The 23,514-nt window shown below is 42.7% G+C and overlaps 1 protein-coding gene across 1 annotated transcript in view; it reads left to right on the top strand.

The window, feature by feature from the left end:
• Positions 1 to 3,781: 3,781 nt before the first annotated feature.
• The window catches only part of B3GAT2 (beta-1,3-glucuronyltransferase 2), a 68,022-nt gene continuing 48,289 nt past the window's right edge, over positions 3,782 to 23,514 (top strand). Inside the window, exon 1 of the mRNA XM_090282650.1 lies at positions 3,782 to 4,658. Within this exon, the coding sequence (XP_090138776.1) occupies positions 4,062 to 4,658 (597 nt within the window). The 5' untranslated portion in view covers positions 3,782 to 4,061. The remainder of the gene's footprint in view (positions 4,659 to 23,514) is intronic.

Genomic DNA, 23,514 nt, shown 5'->3' with positions numbered 1-23,514 from the left:
TTCTTTTTACACCTGATATGCATAACTATTATTATTATATAGATATTTACAGATAACTATGTATAGAATTTTTTCCTGCTCTCTTTCTTACTTGACTATGAATTTCAACCTGTCTCCAAATGCTCTTTTGAAGCTTGATTTAGTCACACTAGCAGAACCCCAGGCTCAACAGTCAGACAGGATCAGTTCTATGCAGCACATTGATGGTGCTGCAATCTTTTTGCTGCAGAAGTTACAGTTGCATATTACTCATCAAGGCAAAATGTCAATGTTGAATGATTATACAATATGTTTTTGTTAACTCCCCAGATGGGATTTTTCTTAACCTTTGTTTATTTGAGAACAACTGAATGCTGAAATGCAGTGGCTGGTGCCAGCAATCTAAGGCTTCATTAGTACAGATGAAGCAAGGCTCATTTGTTACGCAAATAATTGGAGAGATTAAATGAAAATAAGCACCAAGAGAATGTATAGAAGCTCTGAAGTTAGGTAATCATTTTAATTACTCTAGTGACTTGCACCAACCTTCATTATCAGCCACACATCAAGTTTAAATTGTTTTATGGGAAAGTACTAGAGCTACCCGGTGATTATGCTTCATAAAATGACATTTCTTCAAGCTTCCGTTTAAAGGAGTTGTTTCTATTCCAGCACCTGATAAATTCTCTAAATATTTTAAGCGATAAAATTTTGCACCTAAAACTATTTTACCCTCATTTTATGCTTCAAATGGACATTCTTAATAATTTTTGTATTTCTATATCTTTACTGAGATTTGATCATAAAAGATGTGGGTCCACATTTTTGAGACACTGACTGTAGGACATTTTGGTATATTCAGTAGTTTGAAATAAATGCCACTTGGAATCCTGTCATTCTTATTGGCAACAAGCTGCACCTTTTCTATGGGGTAAATTGATTTACTCTTTCTTCATTTTCCTACCTCGACTTGGAAAAACTCTGCCACGCACAGTAACACCTTCCTGACATGTGGGAGCCCTACTTAGAGGTATCATCAGTCCTGTTTAGAATGGATTTAATTTTATATTCTTAGGTGATGATGATCCTGCAAGATCTGGATTAAAATTTTTAGAGGATATGCTACCTATACGTATTTAAAAAGCATTTATTGCTTGCCTTCACAATGCCAGTTCCTCTGCAAAATACTTCACCTAACTTATCCCACTTAGTCCTTACCAGATCCCCATGAAGTATTATTGACTCCATTCTCCAGATGAGAAACTGAGGCTTTGAAGAGCTCACTGACTTTCCCAAGTTCCCTGAGTAGCCCAGCTGGACATCACATCAGGGTCTGCCTGCTTGCAAAGCCAGGATGCCCCCAAGGGATGACTGAACGAGGAAAATCTGGATTCAGATGCTGACTAAGGAGAGTAGAAAACCTGAAGTGATCTCCTGATGTGCATGTATTAGTCATGTATCATGTTGCATGACATCTGTGAATTCTGGGCCCCAGTTAAAATCTCAAATTCCAAAATTTGAGTTTTAACGGGTCTCATCTCTGAATAGCCCTGGTTGCTGAAGAAGAAATTAGGACATGGGTTTTATAGTGTAGTGGGAATAACCAAGAGTTCTCTACTACAAGGTTAGTGATGCTTTTTAATATAACTCAGTAACCACCTGAGCTTTACTCCAGCTACCACACAAGACATTTCTCTTCAACTACATTAACATTTCCGACAGGATGAATGAGACTCCAGTAATCTTTGTGGGGGTGGGCAGGAGTATGTGCTGCTTTCTAATATTTAAGAAAAGCCTTTACTAAATTTCATTCCCTTCCTCCTTTTCCAAGATGCTGGCATTGATTTCCCCAGGTATACTCCAGGCCTAACCAGGACTCATTTTTTCCCCCGAGGTTGTGTTATGCAGGGTGGGGCAAAAGTAGGCTTACAGTTGTTGGCATGGAAAATAATACGGTAATTAATAAACAATAGTACAAGAATAAACTCTGTGTTTTGCCAACTCACGACTGTAAGCCTACTTTTCCCCACCCTGTGTTCACAGGCCCATTTGCTAGCCCAGAATTCATCGTTTTCTATGTTGAGATATACTAATTTGCAAGCATGAGCTGTGGGTGATATGGGAGGTTGGGACAGAAGACCTGTCCTTGAGGGGCACGCGGGGCAGGGGAAGCGGCGCTGTTAAATCTGTACATCTCACTCTGACAGGAAAGTGAGGGAAATTCACAGAGGCGCCAACGCCTGGTGATAGGCGCGAGCAGCAAGGGTAGGCCTGAGAAATCCAGGAGCGTCAGAAAGGCTGGAAGGGCATCCGCCCTCACTCAGAAAGCGCAATCATACGAATTTATTTATGAGCAAAACAGAGGAAGACGGACAACTGAGGTAAGATGGGCTCGGAAATTATCATAGGCTTGGGGCGGGCGGGGATGCTTTCCTGCTGCTTTGCAAGCAGGACGTGGCCCGTCTTGTCTTCCTGGTACCATCCAGCAGCCAGGGACTCAGCTAGTAGGTACACTAGGGAGAAAAAGTCCAAGCTACACGTCAATGTTGACATATAGGAGGGCCAGCTCCTCGCGGCAGGGCTGCCTCCTGCGGGATTTCTGCAGGCAGCGCCCAGGGGAGGCCATTGGCTAGAGCCGGGGTGACCACGTTCCGTTTTCACTTGGCTACTTAATACTGACCTCGGAGAAATCACTTTAAACTCTGAGCCTCAGTTTCTTCATCCATAAAATGGAGGCGGTTCTACTTCCCAGGCTGCCCAGAAAAGATCGTTGGGAGGTTCAACCGGTATAATTCCTGTGGCAGCGAACTGCGAGTAACTGACTCCAAATTACTGAAGAAACACAAGTTAAACATATTCAGGTGGAGTTTCAGGAATTTCCCCCCACTGATCTAACTGCAATCAGGCAGCAACCGCTCTGATTGATTCTTTAAGGGCTACCTCACATGTCAAACACCTGTGTCGGCCCCCCTCGGTCTCCCAAGGCTTCCATTGATTTCTGCTTTCAGTGAAAGTGCTTTTTGTTGCCGCTGTTCGGCACACTCCCAGCTCACCAACCCCGCAGATGGGAGCCAGAGAAGAATCCATTGCCCACTCCCGCCTCTAGGTCTCCCCAGTTTTCTGCACGTGAATGGGTTTTCCTGTCTGATCTCCAAAGACCTCGCAGTATTTCAAAAAGCTAGGAGCGCACGGAGATGAGCAAAAGAGCACCCACCCCCTCCCGGAGGTCGTGCGCCCCTCGGGGATCCTCCTCCTTCGGCGGTGCAGCAGCCACCTCCAGAACTAGCTTGCAGAGCCGTCCGCGCCAGACCCGGCGGAGAACCGGGCCCCCTCCCCACTTGACTCTCGCAGCCCCTCTCCGCCAGTAGCAGCGCTGCTGTCATCCCACAGGAGGACTGGGAGGACGCTGGAGTCCGCAGCGCCCCCGCCCCCTCGCTTTTTCTTTCTTTCCCTGGTTTGGGATCTTGCTGCCGGAGCGGGGAGAGGTTCAGAGAACAGCAGAGCGAGGGACAGAAGTGCAGGCTTCAGCTGCAGCGCGTGAACGGAGCTGGGGTCCTGCATCTCCAGCGTCCCCTCCTGGTCCTCGCCGCCCCGGCTGGAAGGTGACAAAGGGAAGCCCAAGCGCCTGCCTCCAGCCCTCGAAGGTGCCTTAGAGTGCACTGGGAGCCCACGGTTGGAGTCCCTTTGCCTGCAGCGCCGCTGGACGGGAGCGGCGCTCCCGGCTCCCACTCTTCGGGGAGAGCGCAGTGGGGATCGCCTTCTTCTGGACGCTGGGCACAACTCCGGCGTAGCAGCGCGCGACTGGACTGAGTCCCGCTTCCCGCCGACTCACCCGGAGTGCAGGGCAGCACTTGCCGCCCGCCTGCACCCCCTGTAGCCCTAGGTCCTTGGCACCTGCGCCGAAGCCCCACGCCCAGGCGCTGAAACCGCAGCTCCCGGACCCCGCAGCGCCCCCCGACCTTATGGAGAGCGCGCGGGCCGCAGATCCCTGAGTGCGGGCGCCGCCGCCGTCCAAACTGAGCGCCGCGGTCCACCGGCTGGCCCCTCTTAGGGGCGTCCAAGAGGCCAGGGAAGAGCGCACCATGAAGTCCGTGCTGTTCAGCCGCTTCTTCATCCTCCTGCCCTGGATCCTAATCGTCATCATCATGCTAGACGTGGACACCCGCAGGCCGGCGCTCCCGCTCACTGCACGCCCCTACTTCTCTCCCTATGCCTTGGGCCGTGGAGGTGCCCGACTACCGCTCCGCAGGGGCGGCCTCGGGCGCAGCTTGGAGAAGCGCAATGTGTCGGGGCCGCAGCTACAGCCGCAGCCGGAGACGCCTCTGCCCACCATCTATGCCATCACGCCCACCTACAGCCGCCCGGTGCAGAAAGCCGAGCTGACCCGCCTGGCCAACACGTTCCGCCAGGTGGCGCAGCTGCACTGGATCCTGGTGGAGGACGCGGCGGCGCGCAGTGAGCTGGTGAGCCGCTTCCTGGCGCGGGCTGGCCTGCCCAGCACGCACCTGCACGTGCCGACGCCGCGGCGCTACAAGCGGCCGGGACTGCCGCGCGCCACGGAGCAGCGCAACGCCGGCCTTGCCTGGCTGCGCCAGAGGCACCAGCACCAGCACGCGCAGCCTGGCGTGCTGTTCTTCGCCGACGACGACAACACCTACAGCCTGGAGCTCTTCCAGGAGGTAGTGGCCGGCCCTCCCCAGTTTGGGGGCAAGGGCGGGAGGGGCCCTCGGGGGTCGGCCGGGCTGCGGCAGTACTGTACTTTGGAGTTATCACTTTTCAGTGCGCTCTTTTGGGACTCCAGGTGGAGCGCTCCTCGATAGCAGCCCGCAGCCTCTGTCATCCCTGGCTTGCTTCCCTGGCAAAGGGGTCGGGGATTGGGGTGAGGACCCTGTGACTCACGAAAGGGAGTCTGGCCAGGGGCATTGCTCTCTGCCTGGCCCCAAGATTGGGCTGAGGGAGTAGCACAGGTGTGGGGCGCGGGAATGATTTCCAGGAACAGGATATGGGTGCCCTGAGGGTGAAGCCCTCCTATGGAGGATGGTCGGGGTCAACTTGGTGTACTCAAGCATTTCAGTGCACGCAGGTGTGATTGGGATTCTAGAACATACGGAGAGGAGGATGTAGATGGTTATTTAAAAAATCAGCCCAGAGACAGATTTCTCTGGCACAGTCCGTTGGCAGGGAAATAGTTATTAGTGAAAACAGTGCCTTCTAGGAGGTCCTTCCTCTGCTTTTTCCCCCACCCCACAAAAGACCCTTTCTGACTCTGCAGACAACCTCTTTTTCAAGGAAATCCTTTGGCAAATGACTTGAGCCTGTTCTTCCTTGTGGTTATGTCTTTTCGCAGCCAGAGCTATCAGCTGCACTGTCTGGTTCCTTTTTTCCACCTTTCCCCAAGGCCTCTCTCTTCCGTGAGTTTTTAGCCAGGCTACTCCTGCGCGATGCCATTGCATTCTGGTGCTCACTGTGAGGTCCTGCATGCAGCCCAGCCCAGCTCAGCTGTTAAGAGGGCCCCCTTTTCCCTTAGGGGGCCGCACGTGCGCACAACCAGCCTGCACCGGCTTAGAACAGGTGTTATTTCTTGAGGCTAGTATTTTGCAGTCTTGTGTTCTGCAGATGAGACCGAGAGTTACATGGTTTTGTCAGTTTCTTTCTTCATACACAAATACAGCTGAAGAAAAAAATCTTGGATTCTTTGAGATCCTATGGGACCATTGCCTTCCTCTACCCCAAATTCCTGGACCTCCTCCTGCCTCAGACTCCATCGTCCCCTTCTCCCTCAGGTAAACTAGATAATCTGTGTCTAGTAATCATATATGCCCCACACTTTCATTTTAATATCTGTTTGTCTTTCTTAACCTCAGGACAAAGCTACTTTGTACATTTCCAGTTTAGCTGCCTTTATGTCTATTCATCCTTTTCTTCATGGATAAAAGGACCAGTAATTGCTCACGATCTTTTCTTCTCCATCCTTTCAGGTTGTAGGGCTTTCTGTCCATGTTTCTTCAGAAGAAATAAATGTATGGTATAGTCTTCATTATAACCGAGAATAGAAATATCATCTGATTTTTTTTTTTTAAGTTGGGCTTTTATTTTGATTCTGCTTGAGTACTCTCTCCCCCAAAAGATGTGGTTTGAATTCTGAAGCACAGACCTTTACATGTCAGTACACCATAATTTAACCCACTTTTCTCCTACAACTTGGAAGTTGCCCTACCTAGGAAAATGTGGTCTCGTGTATGTATATAATGTGCATCAATACTAATTAACCTTTCAGGGAGCTGGGCTGTGAAGGGAGAGTGATTTTCAGTTTATTCCCAGCTGCTAGCCCCTTATGTGAGGTGTTAAACAGGAAGAGTTGGCACTACAGGCAGTGAAACAATTCAGAACAGTGTTCCTTTGATGCTTCCCAAACTGAAAGGAAGGCTTGTTGGTGGATGTTAAGAAACAAGAGAAGAATCCAGTAGGGTTTTTTACCCCCCATTGGTCCATGGTGGGGGAGGGGGCGGATATAAGAAAGGAAAGAGTAAGGAGAAAAAAATAGTGTTGGCTAGAGGAAACTATACAGGAAAAAAGCAAAACTTTCAAGATGCTAAAAATTGTGTACAGTTGGAAGTAATGAAATAATGAGAATAAAATTAAGAGCATGTGCACTTTTTCTTATGGAGAGGTGCCAAGTATACAAAATATACAGCAGAAGCATTTTTTTTAAGCGCAATATGCATGATACACTTAGAATTTAAATTCTACAGCTCCTAGAGACCCTCCCCAGACTCTAATTTTATGACTAGTCCCTTTGTCCACCAGCGTCCTTCCTCCCTCCCACACGATGTATTGAGGTAGAGTAGGCATCTGGTCACCATGCATATATGTCAGTACATTCAGTTTTCCTTTTTACAACACATTATTTTCCTCTTATGACAAGCAGTACTGAACCCTCTAAAAAGTCAGATTTGTGAAATTTAGGCATCCTTAGTTGTATGCATTAATGGGATGGCCTACCTTAAACAAGTTCTAGAATTAATGACTCCATGTGGATCACAGTGTAGACATTGCTCTCTTGGAGAAAAGGTAGGACCAGGTAAAACATCTGAACACTAAAGCTCCTTAGGTGAAGGGAAGATTCTGATCAGGGATGCTGTAGGGCCAAGGTCTGTATCTCAGCCCTGGGTGTATAGGCACACACACAAAGCAGTTTTTAAGCAATTCACAGCACTTAAGGAAAGAATGTCCCGAGTCAGGCTTCATCTTTTATTCATAGCGCTTCTCATTTCCATGGTTGATGTAAATGCAGATAACATAGGAGAAAAATGAACCAGGTACAAATTAACTCCCTAAGCATTGGCTGCACATGAAGGAAGGTAAAAGATGAAAGGCCTCCAAATTAAATTAAAGGCGCAACAGGCAATCCATGTTCAATTATTCCTCTGCGGTAACTGTCATGATGCTTGCTTCTCCCATACAGCTAATTTCGGCCTATCCTTTCAACTGAGCTGTGCCACTAGGAAAGAAAGATTTGCATTGAACGAATCCTACCTTAAGAGCTAAATCCATTTGCAAATGAAACTGAGCTGGCCATTGGCAAAAACAGGGTTGGAGGTTTTTTTCAGGTATCCAGTATCACAGCAACTACTGCTCATCCTGTGGCTTCTATGGGGGTATGCACTCTGGATCACAGGTAATCCTGCCTGCCTGTGCATCCCGTTGATCTAGCTCTTGGGAGCTTGTTTGCAAAGGATTTAGACTGCTTTAATAAAAGCAACAACTGCAGGTAAAGGTGACTCTCTATCCACTCATGTTTTCAGTAATGCTTTTGATCAGATTTTTGTTCTTTACTGTAAAACTTTCCAAGCTCTCCTGAGTTTAAAGTGAATGCTTTGCAGGTGACGTTGTTTTCACCTCTGCAAATCAATTAAATTGAAAAGTTAAAAAATATAGCATTTTCCATGCAAGAACAAAAACTTTAAAAATTTTAAATTTAATGAGGTAAGACTGGAAGACAGATCAACTCTGAGACATTTAAGGAGCTCATGAAAGGACTCAGTTAATGAGACTGCATCTTGAAGATGTTCTGACAAGCAGTGAGATAAAGAGGCCTTTTGTTTGCGTTCTTTGTTGGCTGGGGTTGAGCTATTGGGTTGGCAAAATATCATTCAGTTTTTCTGTACGATAACTCTAGGAGCGCTTAGTTGTCTTTAACTTCATTCAAAACAGTTTGTAGATTGTATTGAGACAGTTATATCAGCGTGCATTAAAAAAACAACAAAATTGGTGAATTTTTGTGTAGCCATTTTAATATTGAAGATGGAAGAAAAGCGACATTTTCGGCATTTAATGCTTTATTATTTAAAGAAAGGTAAAAATGCAACTGAAATGCAGAAAAAGAAAGGATTTGTGCAGAGTATGGAGAAGGTGCTGTGACTGGTCGAACATGGTAAAAGTGGTTTGTGAAGTTTTGTGCTGGAGATTTCCCGCTGGACTACACTCCATGGTTGGGTAGACCAGCTGAAGTTTAGCGATCTAATCGAGACATTGAGAATAATCAGTGTTATACCACGTGGGAGATAGCTGGCATGCTCAGTATCCAAATCAATAAAGTTATTGGTGAAAATGAAAAATTTGACTTTTGTTTTACAGAAAAAACGGACTTTTTGGCTAACCCAATATTTGCATGCTAGACAGGTGGAGGAGTTGAGGCTTAACTCTGTCTTGTTCCTTTTCTGAAACATGTATAAGCTCCTCCTTTGTATGCAGCTTATTGGAGCTATAATCCAAAGAATACTTAAATTCACAGTGTGAACCCCCCAAAAGTAAATTCTCTATGTTTCCTGAAAGGAGACAAAGCATCTACCTTTCTTTTTATCCTTGCTACAGTTACTTGGTGTAGGGTGATTATCTTTTCAAAGGAAGAAACCCAGAAGATTCCCTTAGGCGCAGCATAAAAAGATTATTTTACCTGAACTGTATCCCATGTGTTTTATTTCCCCCTGTCTAAAAGCATGTTAATAGTCATACCATCAACTCATGAAATGTGAGAATTTTGCAAAAATATGTTCATAAAACTATAGCCAGTTTTCTCGGGCTATCAATGTTAAATTGTTACATCTATAGATTTTCCTTGGTCTCCCTGTGTATAGTACTTGAGTTATGGCTAGTTTTTGACAGGGTTCTTTGGAGACCAGCAGTTTTCATTTGGATTTTGATAATTTAATGGACCAGAAATAATAATTCAGGTGTAAAAGACATTCTCCCTTGCCTCTTCCAATTGTCTTTTCCATCATTTGTTCTCCTACTTTTTACTGATTATTCTTTCTCATGAATAGATATGAAGACGTGTCTGGATTATTGTTTGGTGCAATGAATGTATGTCTTTTACACATTTAGGCTGTTGTCTGCTTCTTCTTAAAAACTATGTGGGTGACTCAATTTCCTTCTGTCTATTCCACTTGCTTCTAAATTACAAGCTGGTAATTTTTCTCTTGTGTGAACAGCCATGGAATAGTAATTTCTTTTAAGCCATGCTACAAAAGCAAAATAGAAGAACCAAAGTGAATGGTTTTATTTATTAACAATTCCAGGTGGTATTCAAATAGTGCTTTTTTTTTTTTTTTTTTTTTTTACAGAATTCAGTAATGTTCAGATAAGTCTATTCAAACCTTTTGGACTCTGATGGAATATTTGCTTTGTGTAAGTTAACACATTATTGTATATTTGATTTGCAGTACTGTTGAAGCTTGAAATTTTAAGTTTTCCGTGGTTCTCAAATTCTCTTCCTAAAACACACATAAAATTGTTATACCACACCGCAAATAGATAGGTACATAGGTAAGTAAGTAGGTAGATTTAGAATACATTTCCAATTCACAGAAATAAACTAATAAAATATAATCCATTATTCATACCTGGTAATTTTTGCATACAACGTTAAGTAAATGTGAAAAATAGCCTTTGCCATGGATACCAGCAACATATACTTAACATCAGCTGAGTACTTACTATGAGCCAGGAACCACCCTTAGGATTTTACATGTATTAATGTAGTTGATCCTCACAACAGCCACTGATATAGTTCTGTCCCCATTTTTCCTCCATCCTAATGCTGATATTTAGTCATGGACACAGTTCTTTGGTGAGTACAGGGATTTTTAAAAGAGAAACCTGAATCTGATGTAGTCAGTACAATCAGTAACCCTTTTTACACTTGAGCAGAAGTGCCAGGAAGTAACTTGGAAAGGTCATACAGATAGGATTCTGTTCAGAGAGAGGATTTTGAATCCCATTGCCCTTGTTCCAGAGCCTGCACTCTTGACTGTCCTGCAGCTCAGCTCATCTAATGTGTGTGGTCCGGTGGAGCTATGTCCCTGGGATAAGTGAAGCGTCCAATTAGCAGGAAGTCTTCTGATGTTGTTGCTCTCTTCTTTCATGCTGGAACTTAGCTCTGTCTTCTGGGCTATCCCAGCCTCTAATTTTATCTTATGACCTTTTTGTCCTGATATCATTTGGTCTTAAGAAAATATTGTCTCCTCTCTTACTATCTCACTGATAGATCATTTGATTTTTGGATTTTTTTTTTTCAGTTAGGTGAACACTGCCAAGTTAGTACATAAACTATAGTCTTATATATTTTTAGATTGGATATTCTTGTGAACAAGTGAAAACTGATTTCCATAAGAAGATAAAAAATTAAAGTTAATTTTTTTTCTTTAGTTGATGTGTGTATAGCAGCAGCTGTATCTCTTGGGCATGTATCTTGTCAGGACAGACAGAACTGAATGGAAGAATACTGAATTGTTTCAAGGTTATCATTGGGACAGAGGAAAGGAGCTGGGCACCTGAACCAATTTGAGCTGAAACTAATTTGGGTGGCAGACACCTGCTGGTTGCTCCTCCCGCAGAGGCAGAGGCAGAGCCAAAGTCGGAGGCAGCTCCCCCAGAGCTCAGAGAGAGAGGTAGGGCCCTGTGAGCTCACTCTGGTGTGCTGGGTATGCTGGCTGCAGCAGGCCTGCACTGCCAGATTCACACGACTGCTCACTTATTGGTAGGCTTGTTAATTTTCTTGTCTCATTTCTTCTGGGATTAGGGATTTCCCTGGATTAAAACCAAGATGAATAAAAATCATTGGTTGAGTCTTTTTGCATGCATGCTAGGAAAAGCTTGGAGATGGCTATGTTGAATGGGTGATCATGTTCTCTACCAAAAGTCAGCGTATTTTTTCTTTTCCCAAAATAACCAAAAACTCAGTAGTTCCCCCTCAATCAATCTCCTCCACCAGTGGAAAGAGAATTTGAAACAGTATGTATGGTAAAAAAAATAAATAAATAAAAGTTAAAGTAAAATAAACATTATGTAAGCTACCTGCAGAATCTAAGGTTCTTGTTCCTTCAACCAGCTGTTTATAAATTATATCTGCATCTCTCTAATGAAAGCCTAGTGTGCTAAATGTTAAACATCCTCCATTAACTGGGATTTCAGTTATCTAAGATAATTGCATATTAGCAGTAACAGTGTATCACTCTGCAAGATTCCTTCTCCCTACCTGAGCTTAAACATTAGCACGTTAAGAACATATGCCTCCTCCTCCACTAACATATGTTAATTGAGCACTTACTATGTGCCAGGCACTGTGCTTAATTACTGCAGTAGGTAATACAGCTATGAACACAGAGCACCCCAGCCCTCCCAGATTGAGCACCTGGTCTTAATAAGCACACTAAGGTCAGTGCCTACTGAGAGACGTGCAGGTCACTTAGTAGAGTTGTAGGTTGGTTTTGTGTGTGCTGGTGGGGGGGGGGGTGTGAGTACTTGGGCCCATGTGGACCAGAGGAGGTTTATTCCATGTATAAGAGGAAGGGAGAAAGGGCACAGTTGGCCAGCAGAGAAAAAGGCCCAAAACTCCCTAGTACTTGTCAGGGAGCCTCTCTGAGCTCTGACCCCTCTGTCCTCAGAAGGGTTGTAGAGTCACTAGGCCTCATGGATGGGCCCAGAGCAGGTCAGGATGAGACTTCAAACCAGCTCAGCACATTTCAGGGGTGGGAAGGGGCTCATGAGGCCCTAAATGGCAATGGACGCATCACAGAAATCTCTCCTCCCAATGGGAGTGGCTATCTTGGCACTGCTGCTGGGTATCACATGCACCTTGACCCCTGATTCTCCTTTTCCCATGACAGCAGCAAGCCCTGGGCCCCCAGACTCCTGGCTGCCCCTGGGGATAATCAGTGTAGGCCAGGTCACAGGCAACAGTACTGCCCAGACAGTGACCATGCTCCTGAGAAATCTGACTCCCACCAGCAGTCAGCACTCTTCAGGCGGAAGGCGCCAAATTAATGGACCTGAGAAAAGAGGATGTGTGAATGTCCAGAGAACTGAAAGGTGTCCTCTTTTTCTTTGGGAGAGGAGTTGGTGTCTCTCTCCCAAACCTGTCCTGTTTCTTTGTATTTGGAAGTGATATTTAAATCATGCCCACTAGAGTCTTCCCAGATACTGCCGTGTCCTTATGTCAATCTATGACTTTGAAAAGTGTGTATAGGGCAGTGTGCGCAGCGTGCTTTCATTTCTTTCCATCTGGTTTTCAAATCACCCATAGGCCTATTATGAATATCTTCAGTAACAAATAATGACTGTAGATGGAATTTACATTTTTCAGAAATGCCTGTGGCTTTAGATTCTGTCTTAAAAACTCTTAGGACTGATTTAATATTATAATTAGCAGTTAAAAAGTAATCAAAACAACATAAATGTCACAAAGTTGGTTAATTAACTGTTAAGCATAGAAGCTACGTTAATTGAAAATTGATTTCTTAATGACATGGATGGACATTTTGTTGTTGATAGATATTCCATATTCATGCATGAATATTATTTATCGCTGGAAAGAAATAAGTTTTAGCATAAATTATTTTCCCATTAGGTCAGACTTGTTTACATAAAGAAGTAAATAAGATGGAAAGCATTTTCTTGTTCTGGCATTCTTCAGTTTTTTCAACTCTCAGGCTCTAAACCAAAAATCCTATATTGATCTCTCAGCAGAAACTGTTTTAATGATCTATTGATGGCATTAGTTTTCCTTCAATTTTGTTGAAAGCAAATAATTAGAAACCTCCTGTCTTCCAAAAGGATTGATTACCCATTCAATAGAGACATTAGTGTTCTTAATAAAGACAGGGATATTTCTAAATACCTTTGTTTGATGCCCTAGAGGTTTGACCATGATGGAAAGTCTTTTCAATACCATTCAGGGTGGATGAGAAGTTGCCCTTCTGTGAGGGGAGGCGAGGAGGGAAGGCAGAACCTGCCCCTCTTTCATGAAGTCGGTTTGAGCAAAGCGTACGTGAGATTGCTGCCGGTCGGGGAATGTATTGCCTTAACGCTGCCTGTGCTCACAGGTGCCATGGAGAGTCTGCATACGTGCAGTGCCCGTGCTGCCTCAGGCTGAGAATCGCTGTTCTGGTTGGAGGAGCGCTGAGTTAGGAATTGGAAACTGGGGGCACCTGGCTTGGCTGAGCCAGAAGCCCTCACCGCTCACCGCTCACGGCCTCAGAGGAACTAACGTTTTGGATTGCTCACTGTGTGCTGGACCCAACCTTAGTACGCATTTAGAGGTGCACACTGCTGTTCAATTTTCATCTCTTTGAGGTAGAAACTATTGGGCTGGCCAAAAAGTCCATTACATTTTTTTCCGTATCATGGCTCTAGTCGTGCTTAGGTGTCTTTAACTTCATTCAAGACAATTTTATTAGATTATATTGTGACAACTGTCCTATTAGCATGCATTTTTTTAAAAACATCAAAATTGGTGAATTTTTGTGCAGTCTTTTTAATATTGAAGATGGAGGACGCTACACAACATTTTTAGCATATTATACTTTATTATTTCAAGAAAGATAAAAATGCAGCTGAAGCACTAAATATTTGTACAGCATATGGAGAAGGTGCTGTGACTGATCACGTTAAGTGTTTTGCGAAGTTTCTTGGTACTATTGACATTTTGGCGAAATAATTCTTTGCTATGGGGCTGTCTGATACACTGGAAGATGTTTAGCAGCACCCATGGCCTCTACCTACTAGAAGCCAATAGCGGGAGACAGCCAACATACTCAAAACATCCAAATCTATAAAGTTATTGGTGAAAATGAAAAATGTCTTATTTTACGGAAATTATGTAACAAACTTTTTGGCCAGCCCAGTATAAGGTCTGTTTTACAAATGAGGAAAGGACCTGATACTCAGCCTCCTCACAGGGCCTGATAGAAGTGTACACACTTGTGGTGAAAAATGAGGTGATGTGCAGGTAAAGTGGGTACACAGGCCAACTCCCCACCACTTTATCTGTCCTCTTGTTAGTCAGTGGCTACAGGCACTGTGCAGTGGCTCCAGAAGGCAGGACGTCACAAAACCACCTGCTCACCGGCTCGGCGACCCCGCAATGCTGCTCTGTCATCCCGTGGGAATGAGAATTTAAATGTGTGCCATGTGTGCACGTGTTGTTTATCACCTGAATAAACTGGGCCTTGCGACATTAAATAGCCAGTGTCAGTTTTAAAGGCCAAATGACAGTTTGGGGAAGTTTTTGTAACTTTGAGAAGTTCCTCCGCTGCATCTGGGGAAAGTGCTGGAGGCATCCTGGGAGACTCCTCTGTCAGGACAGCTGCACCTTGCCTCACTGGCAGAGCAGCTCTGCTGCACGCGGTCCTCAGAGCAGGTGTGGGAGCCCAGGCCCCACCATTGTTTTCCTTTCTCTTTCATGATTGTATTGAACTATGTTATGTGCCTGTTACCTTTGAGTCCTGCCATGCATACTGAAAAGACAGGTTTTGTCATTTTTACCCTCTCTGGTCTCACGTTTTTTCTCTTGTTTAAGAATTTAAAAAACAAAGACATTGAGAAGTTGGGTTAACAATATTTGTGGTTTCTATGGGCAATGATTTGGGTTTTTATAGAAACCTAGAGTTTTCTCTGAAAATCAATTCATTTTCCTGTAAATTAAAATATAGGTGTTCATTTGGTTGGCTCTTGTAACTCTAAAGACATTTAAAAGTAAATTCCTCCCTGGCTGGGTGGTTTGGTTGGTTGGAGCATTGTCCCATACATCAATAGCTGCAGGTTTGATTCCTGGTCATGGCACATGCCTAGGTTGTGGATTTGATCCTCATCAGGGTGCAACCGGTCAATGTTTCTCTCTCTCTCCCCCTCTCTCCTTTCCTTTATCTGTAGAACTAATGAATCATGTTCTTGGGTAGAAATTAAAAACAAATTATAAAAAAAGGAAATGCCTATTCTGTTTCTCATTATGTCTTTTTAAAAATCTATATGTGAAAGGCAGTGGGGAGAAACAAAAATTGAGTCTTTCTGTTATTTTTTATTTACCATTTTAACCATTTTAAGTGTGCAGTTTAGTGCATTAAGTAGATTCACTTTGTTGTGCAGTCATTGCCTCTACAATGTACCTGTTAAACATTAACTCCCCGTTTGCCCTGCTCTCCAGCCCCTGGTACCTATAATCTACTTTCTGCCTCTATGAACTGAACTTTTCCAAGTACCTCATATAGGTAGAATCATACAATATTTGTCCTTTTGTGTCTGGCTCATTTTACTTGGTGTAATGTCTTTGAGGTTCATCCACATCATAGTGTGTATCAAAATTTAATTCATTTGTGAGGCTGAATACTATTCCATTGTATGTATAGAGCATATCTTGTTTATCCATTCAACTCCCGATGAATATTTGGGTTGTTTCCTCCTTTTGGCTGTTGTAAATGCTGCTGTGAACATTGGTGTACATTGGTGTATGTTTGAGTTTCTGCTTTCAATTATTTTTATGTGTATACATACAAAAGTATTGGGTTTTATTTCCATAAAATAAAAGACATTTTCATTTTTACCAATAACTTTGTTGATTTGGATGTTTTGAGTATGCCATCTATCTCCTGCTATTGGCTGTTAGTGGGGAGAGGCCAGGGGTGCTGCCAATCATCTTCCAATGCATAAGACAGCCCCACAGCAAAGAATTACTCAGCCAAAATGTCAATAGTACCAAGAAACTTCTCAAACCACTTTGACATGTTCGATCAGTCACAGCACCTTCTCCATACACTACACAAATCATTTTGTTTTGTTATTTTTGCATTTCAGTTGCATTTTTACGTGAAATAATAAAGCATAATATGCCAAAAATGTCACTTGTTTTCTTCCATCTTCAATATTAAAATGACTGTACAGAAATTTACCACTTTTGATTTTTTTTAAAGGCATGCAGATATGACATCTGTCACAATACAATCTAACAAAATTGTTTGAATGAAGTTAAAGACAACTAAGCACTATTAGAACCATCGTACAGAAAAACCAAGTGAACTTTCTGGCCATCCCAGTAGAATTGCTGGGTCAAATGGTAATTCTATTTAAGTTTTTAAGAAACTGCCATTCTGTTTTCCACAGTAGCTGCACCATTTTACATCCTCACCAACAGAGCACAAGGGTTTCAATTGCTCCACATAGTAATTTTCTGTTTTGCTTTGTTTTTCTAATGACCATCCTAATGTGTGTGAAATGATATCTCATTGTGATTTTGATTTGCATTTCTCTGATTAATGATATCAACCATCTTTTCATGTGCTTATTGACTATTTGTGTATCTTTTTTGGAGAAATGTTTATTCATGTCCTTTGCCAATTATTTGTAGGGTTTTAATAGTTTTTTATTTTATTTTTCATTTGCAGTTTACATTTAATATCATTTTGTATTAGTTTCAGGTGTACTGCATACGAGTTAGATAATCATGTACTTTAAAGAGAGTTCCCCTGATATTTTCAGTAACCACCTGGCACCATACATAGTTTTTATAAAATTATAACTGGTTCAGGAATTAAGGCTGTTATAGCACTGAACCAAACAGCTCAGAAAAGCTATGTCTCAGGGAGCTAGCTTCACTTTGGGCACAAATGTGAAGAAGCCTATACATTTTTGAGACTTCTGGTCCAAGAAAATGGAAACTGTAACAGCAAGCTTTTGGCTACATGTTACAAAACCCCAACATAAACTATATGCGTGCGTGAGCACACGCGCACACACACACACACACACACTTATTTTTAAGCCAGATAGATAGACCATTATCTCACTTTATTAGCAGAATAATTAGTATTGACCACTGTAACAGGTAAACACTGACATCTGAGAAGCTTGATACAGTGAGTGCATATTGATTAGTCCTGCAAATTTCACTGGGGATTGGTGACAGTCCTGCATAGAGTTGGTGGCTCAGACATCCCAGTGCTTCATCTTGTCACTACACTCTCTGGAACAGTGGTTTGTAAGGGAGCAGGGCAAGGGGATGGTACAGGTTGTTTTGGAGGACCAGACATAGCTGGTATTTTTTCTGCCTGTGTGCCACAGCTCAAATCAGTCATCTGACACTGTCCCAGCTGCACAGATGCTGAGACATGGAGTCTTCCTATGAGCTTGGGAGGAGGAGCCACATTCCCCACTCTGAAGTCCAGGTGTTGAACAGGTTTCAGGGTTGGCTGGCTTGGCAACTCAACGGCATCGTCAAAGGCCTGGAATCTTTCTCTCTCCATGATGTCATGTTCAGAATGTCAACTTTGTCCTCCATTGCCCTCCTGGTTATGAAATGGCTGCTGCAATTCCAGCCATCACAGCCAGATAAGGCTACGTGCTAAGGTGGAAAGATGTCAGGGTTCCTTAGGAGTGAGGGAACCTTTCCAGGAGCAGCCCAGCATGCTTCCTCTAATGACCAGAACTGCCAACATTAAACTAATCACTGACAAGTCAGGATTTACCCCTGGTGTTGGAAGAGGGTCACCCTCTCCTCAGTCCTGTTGAGGGGTTGGGTGGGGAATTCTGGTCACCACCTGAACTAAACTGAGGCTCAGCTAGTAGGGAAGAGGAGAGAGCAGATGTTGAGTAGGCAACCAACAGTCTCTGGCATCGCCAGTCTCTGTACTCAGTCACATCATTGCCAATCGTTAGTCAAGTCTGCAGTTTTATATGGTTCCTGCACTATGCTCAGTAAGTTTATGCGTGGCATTGCATATTTGCTGTTGCTTTGGTAATGCTCTTTTCCATGATATTTGCTGGTGTATTATCAGTCACCTCTGTTCAATTTTTTTTTTTATCTGTGTGTCTTTGAAATTGCCTTCAATTTTTAAGTATATTTTATTGATTATACATTACAGTTGTCCCAATTATTTTCCCTTTAACCCCCTCCACCCAATAGCCCCCTTCCCTCCAGCAATCCCTCCTCTTAGTTCATGTTCAGTTGTGCATGTAAGTTCTTTGGTTTCTCCATATCCTTTACTATTCTTAACATCTCCCTGTCTATTTTATACCTACCAATTATGTTTCTTAATCCCTGCACCATTTCCTCCTTTCTCCCCCTGCCCCCTCCCAGATGATAACCCTCCATATGGTCACCACATCTACGATTCTGCTCCTGTTCTAGTTGTTTGCTTAGTCTTTGTTTTTTAGATTCAATTGTTGATAGTTGTGAGTTTGTTGTCATTTTAATGTTCATAGTTTTGATCTTCTTTTTCTTAAGTCCCTTTAACATTTCATATACTAAGGGCTTAGTGATGATGAACTCCATTAGCTTTATCTTGTCTGGGAAGCACTTTATCTGCCCTTTCTTTCTAACTGATAGCTTTGCTGGATAGAGTAATCTTGGTTGTAGGTCCTTCTTTTCATAATTTTGAATACTTCTTGCCAGTCCCTTCTTGCCTGCAAAGTTTCTTTTGAAAAATCAGCTGATAGTCTTATGGGAACTCCTTTGTAGGTAACACTTTGCTTCTCTCTTTCTCTTTAACCTTTGGCATTTTAATTATGATGTGTCTTGGTGTGGTCTTTGTGTCTAGCTTATTTGGGACTCTGTGCTTCCTGTGCTTGTATGTCTATTTCCTTTGCCAAATTAGAGAAGTTTTTCTTTATTATTTTTTCAAATAAATTTTCAGTTTCTTGCTCTTCTTCTTCTCCTTCTGGTATCCCTATGATCCGGATGTTGGCACTTTTGGCAATGTCCCAGAGTTGTCTTATTCTCTCCTCATTTTTGTGAATTCTTATTTCTTCATTCTGTACTGGTTGTTTATTTCTTTCTTATGTTTCAAATGATTAATTTGAACCCTGACTTCCTTCCCTTCACTCTTGGTACCCTGAGCTTTTTCCTTATTTCACTTAGTGTAGCCTTTATTTCTTCCCTTATGTGTTTGCCTTATTCAGTGACTTCTATGAGCATCATGACCACCAGTATTTTGAACACTGCATCTGATAGGTTGGCCATCTCTGTTTTGTTTAGTTCCTTTTCTGGGGCTTTGTTCTGTTCTTTTATTTCTTTGTCTCCTCAATTTGGCAGCCTCCCTGTGTTTGTTTCTGTGTTAGGTAGAGCTGCTTTGACTCCTGGCTTTGTGCACCTGTTACATTGTAAAGGGTGGAGCCTTAGGTATTCACCAGGGTGGGGCAATCTGTTTCACTGTTTGTGGCACTGAATGTGGGAGAGGAGTCATAAGGGGAACAATCTCGCTTGCCCGGCACTCATCCCATTTCCAATCACTTCACCCATATCCCTTATGTGACTGGCACCCCTCTAGCTATTGCCCTGGTGGTGGTCCTCAGAGTGAGTGGGTTCGTGTGAGTTCAAGGACCATGGTGGCTCTCTAAACACACTCTTCTGAGAGACGGGCAGTTTCTTCTGCCAGCCCAACCCCCCACTAATTTCCACAGCTACAAGCTATGAGGCTTTATTTTCCTAGTGCTGGAACTCTGGGCTGTGCAGTATGGCCTGGGACTGGGGTCGCTCCCCAGGTGTCCCTCCCAGATTTTACCCACCACACATGAATGTGGGATTGCCCATTCCATGGCCGCCACAGCCTTGCTACCACTGCACCACATCCTCTCTGCCCTGGATCCCTGTCTCCACCCCTCCTACCTATCTGAATGAATATTTCTTCTTTAAATTCTTGATTTTCAGACTTCCATACAGTTCAATTTCCTGGCAGTTCTGGTTGTTTCTTATTTTGAGATTAGTTGCGATCCTTGTTATGATTGTACGAGGGGGCGAAGCGTGTCTGTCTATGCGTCCATCTTGGCCAGAAGTCTCTAAATTGCCTTAAATTCTTTTTGGAGTAATATTATATGTTAATTAAATACTGGGAAAGAAACCTAGATGTATGTAGCTCTTAAATGGAATAGGGACAGGGTTGAAGAGTAAGAAATCAGGGAATATTTTATTATATTACATTTCTATGAAAAGAGAGTTTTTATCTCATTGTCTGGAGAAGAAGTGGGATTGTGTATATTTCTCAGAACCTGTTTTAAGAGAATGCCGTGTGTGTGTGTGGTGAGGGGGGCAGCTATGATCTCTTCCATGTCCCTGAATATTATACACAAAGCTGAAATAGGATCGTTAAACAACATGTTTTAAGAATATCTGAGTGTTTTAAAGACAACTGTCCCCACTGTTCTCTCTCAGAAGAATGGGAGGTGGATACAGCAGTGCCCCCCTTGTCCGAGAGGGATACAGCCCCAGACCCCCAGTGGGTGCCTGAAACCACAGGTGGCACCAAACATTCACCTTCTCACTTGCAGGAAGCACCATATGGCTCCTCTGGGGCATATCTGAGCTGCCGGCATCAACACTTTCATGCTTTGAGGCCATTATTAAAGAAAGATAAGTTTGCTTGAACATAACCCAGATCTAAGATAACCCAGACAGCTACCAAGTGACTAACAGGTGGGGAGTGTGGATACTCTGGGCAGCAGATGATTCACATCCTAAGTGGGGTAGAGGGCATCACACTACTCAAACCTGTGTGCAATTTAAAACTTATGAAGTGTTGATTTCTGGAATTTTCCTTTTACTGTTTTCAGTCTGTGATTGACTACACGTAACTGAAACCATGGAATGTGAGACTGTGGGTAAGGGGGGACTACTTCATATAGATAAATTAAGAAACAGAAATGAGGGAATTTGAATTTCCTCACATATTCATAATACTGAGCAAACTGGATCAGAGGTCTTTGGGGTCAGAACTCATTTGGGAAAACAGATTGAGCATTCCTATAGCGAATTTGCCACCTCTTACATAGTGATGATAGTGAATTTGCCACCTCTTAGTGATGAAAAGGAGTTGAACAAGTTAGCATATGCTCCCAGTTTCCCTTCTCTACACACACACACACACACGCACACACACACATGCACACCAGAAGACATATTCTGAGACCATATTCTTTTTTTTTAATACTTTCAGCTCAGTGGTATTTATAACTCGAAGTGTGGGTTAACTTCTTTGTATCTGAATCTGTCTATTGCATGCAAAGGCTAATGGACTAATGAGACCAGGTGTCAGGTGTTTAGGGCTCCAGATACCCACGCTAAGTGAACTGCACAGTTGGACAAACACTTCCTTTTATGTAGTAGACACACTGCCGCAGAACCAAGTAGCATGCTCCCTGCCATCAAAGAACTCAGGACTCTTGAAACATTCAGGGGAATGTGTAGCAAAAGGAACAAATTTTGTTAGCATGCTAATTTGCAATCGTTTTATGCAAACATAACTATACATCTGATTGTATGTAAAGGTTTTCTTCTTGATATGCAAATGAAGATCAACATGGTCATTGGCAATTAGATAATTATGTTCATATTTTCAATTAGCATCAAGTTCTACTACAGTAAATACACTACAAAAGGGACAGTACAATAGATGAAGCTTATTTGAATTTTTTGGAAGGACTGTATTTTAGCACAGATGGTGGGAAAGAAGATGGGCTCATGTGGGGTGTGGGGACCTGTAAGCTTTCTCTCTAGTCCTTTCCAGTATTGTCACAATAATATTATACTCTTAGGCTGGAATTCTTTTCTGTAACAATGCCTACATTCTTAGAAGCTTGGAATAAAATAGAAATTTAAATAGTTTATAGATTTGGTTATGGTAAGTCCACACACACAAAAATTGTAGTTAGCTCTTCAGTCTCCCCAACAGTCATATTTCCTCATAAATATATTAAAGCCAGTCCTCTTCAGTGAGGACACCACGTGGATGATGTTGTCCTCCTCCACCTGCATCCAGTGAGGTGGCAAGATCTATTGTTAGGTCACCTTGTGGATGGTGACCCCAAGCTTGGCCACGGGTTAAGGTAGTGACTGCCAAACCTGTGCTGTAAAACACATTGTTCTTTTGTGACTAATAAGTAACCCATAGATTGATACCCTGAGACAGTGTGAATATCTTGTTTCCCAGCGACTTCTACCCAAGCAATCTAGCATTGAATTATGCTTCTCATTTGAATTAGTTATTACATTGGGAGTATAAAATGGTGATTTCCTTATTGTATCATTCCTTCTACACTTGCTAGCTGGCATTCTTCTTAAAGAACCGCTTCTCTCACACACCCCAATCTATACCCATGGGCTGTGGGTCCCTTTTCACACCCAATGTGTTTTAATCAAACAATGTCATTCTTTTTGATGCTTGAATTGTTCACAGATTGGCCAGCAACCCCTCAGACCAGCTTCCGTCTTTATTGCACATGTCCTTGTTTATCTGTGAGTGCTTCTCTGCTCTTTGAGGAAGAAAACATAATTTACCCATAAATTACCTGTGCCAGACCTTGAATCAGTCACTTCTCTGAGAAGGCTTGATTCCTTTTCATGGAAAATTGTATTTACAAACCAAATCTGGGTGTTAAGTGTGTTTATGGCTGCTGGGGTATTAATATTTCTAGGCTCTTTAATCATGAGTTCATATTTAACCTCATTATTTTGTTTTTATTTTAAATTTGCCTACTATAAAATATATTCATTTGAGTGTAGAGTTTGCTGAATATTAGCAAATACTGCATATACCCTTGTAACTATCACCTTGTCAGTTTTCACCACTTACAGCCTCTAATCTGCTTTCTATCACTATAGGTAAGTTTGTCTATTTTAGAATTTAATATAAGTGAAGTAATAGAGTATGTAACCTTTTGTCTGGTTTCTTTCTCACTCAGCATTATGTTTTTGAGATTCATTCATGTTGTAATGAATATCAGTGGTTCATAACTTTTTATTGCAGAGTAGTAACCTATTGAATGGATATATCACAATCTGTTTATTTACAAGTTGATGTACATTTGGGCTGTTTCCAGTTTATGGCTATTATTCAGTTTAACACTACTGTGAACATTTAGGTACACATTTTTGTGTGGACGTATGCTTTCATTTCTCTTGGGTAGATACTTAGAAATGGAACTACTGGATCATACGATAAGTTTATTTTCTAACTTTATAAGAAACTGCTAAATTGTTTTCCAGAGTGGTTGCACCATTTTATACTTCCACCAGGGATGTGTAAGAGACACAGGTACTCCACATCTTCATCATTACTTGGTATTGTCAGTCTTTTAATTTTAGCCATTCTAGTGGGTGTGTGATGGTATTTTATTGTGGTTTTAATTTCCATAATGACTGATGATATAGAATATCTTTTCATGTGCTGATGGGTTATTTATTTTTCTCTGTTGAAATGTTTGTTCAAGCTTTTG

The sequence above is a fragment of the Furipterus horrens genome, unplaced genomic scaffold (assembly GCF_987537825.1).
Source record: "Furipterus horrens unplaced genomic scaffold, mFurHor1.1.pri manual_scaffold_6, whole genome shotgun sequence".
In the NCBI taxonomy this organism is placed as follows: Eukaryota; Metazoa; Chordata; class Mammalia; order Chiroptera; family Furipteridae; genus Furipterus; species Furipterus horrens.
Note: the sequence above shows the minus strand (reverse complement) of the source record. Positions and strands in the feature narration are given on the sequence as shown.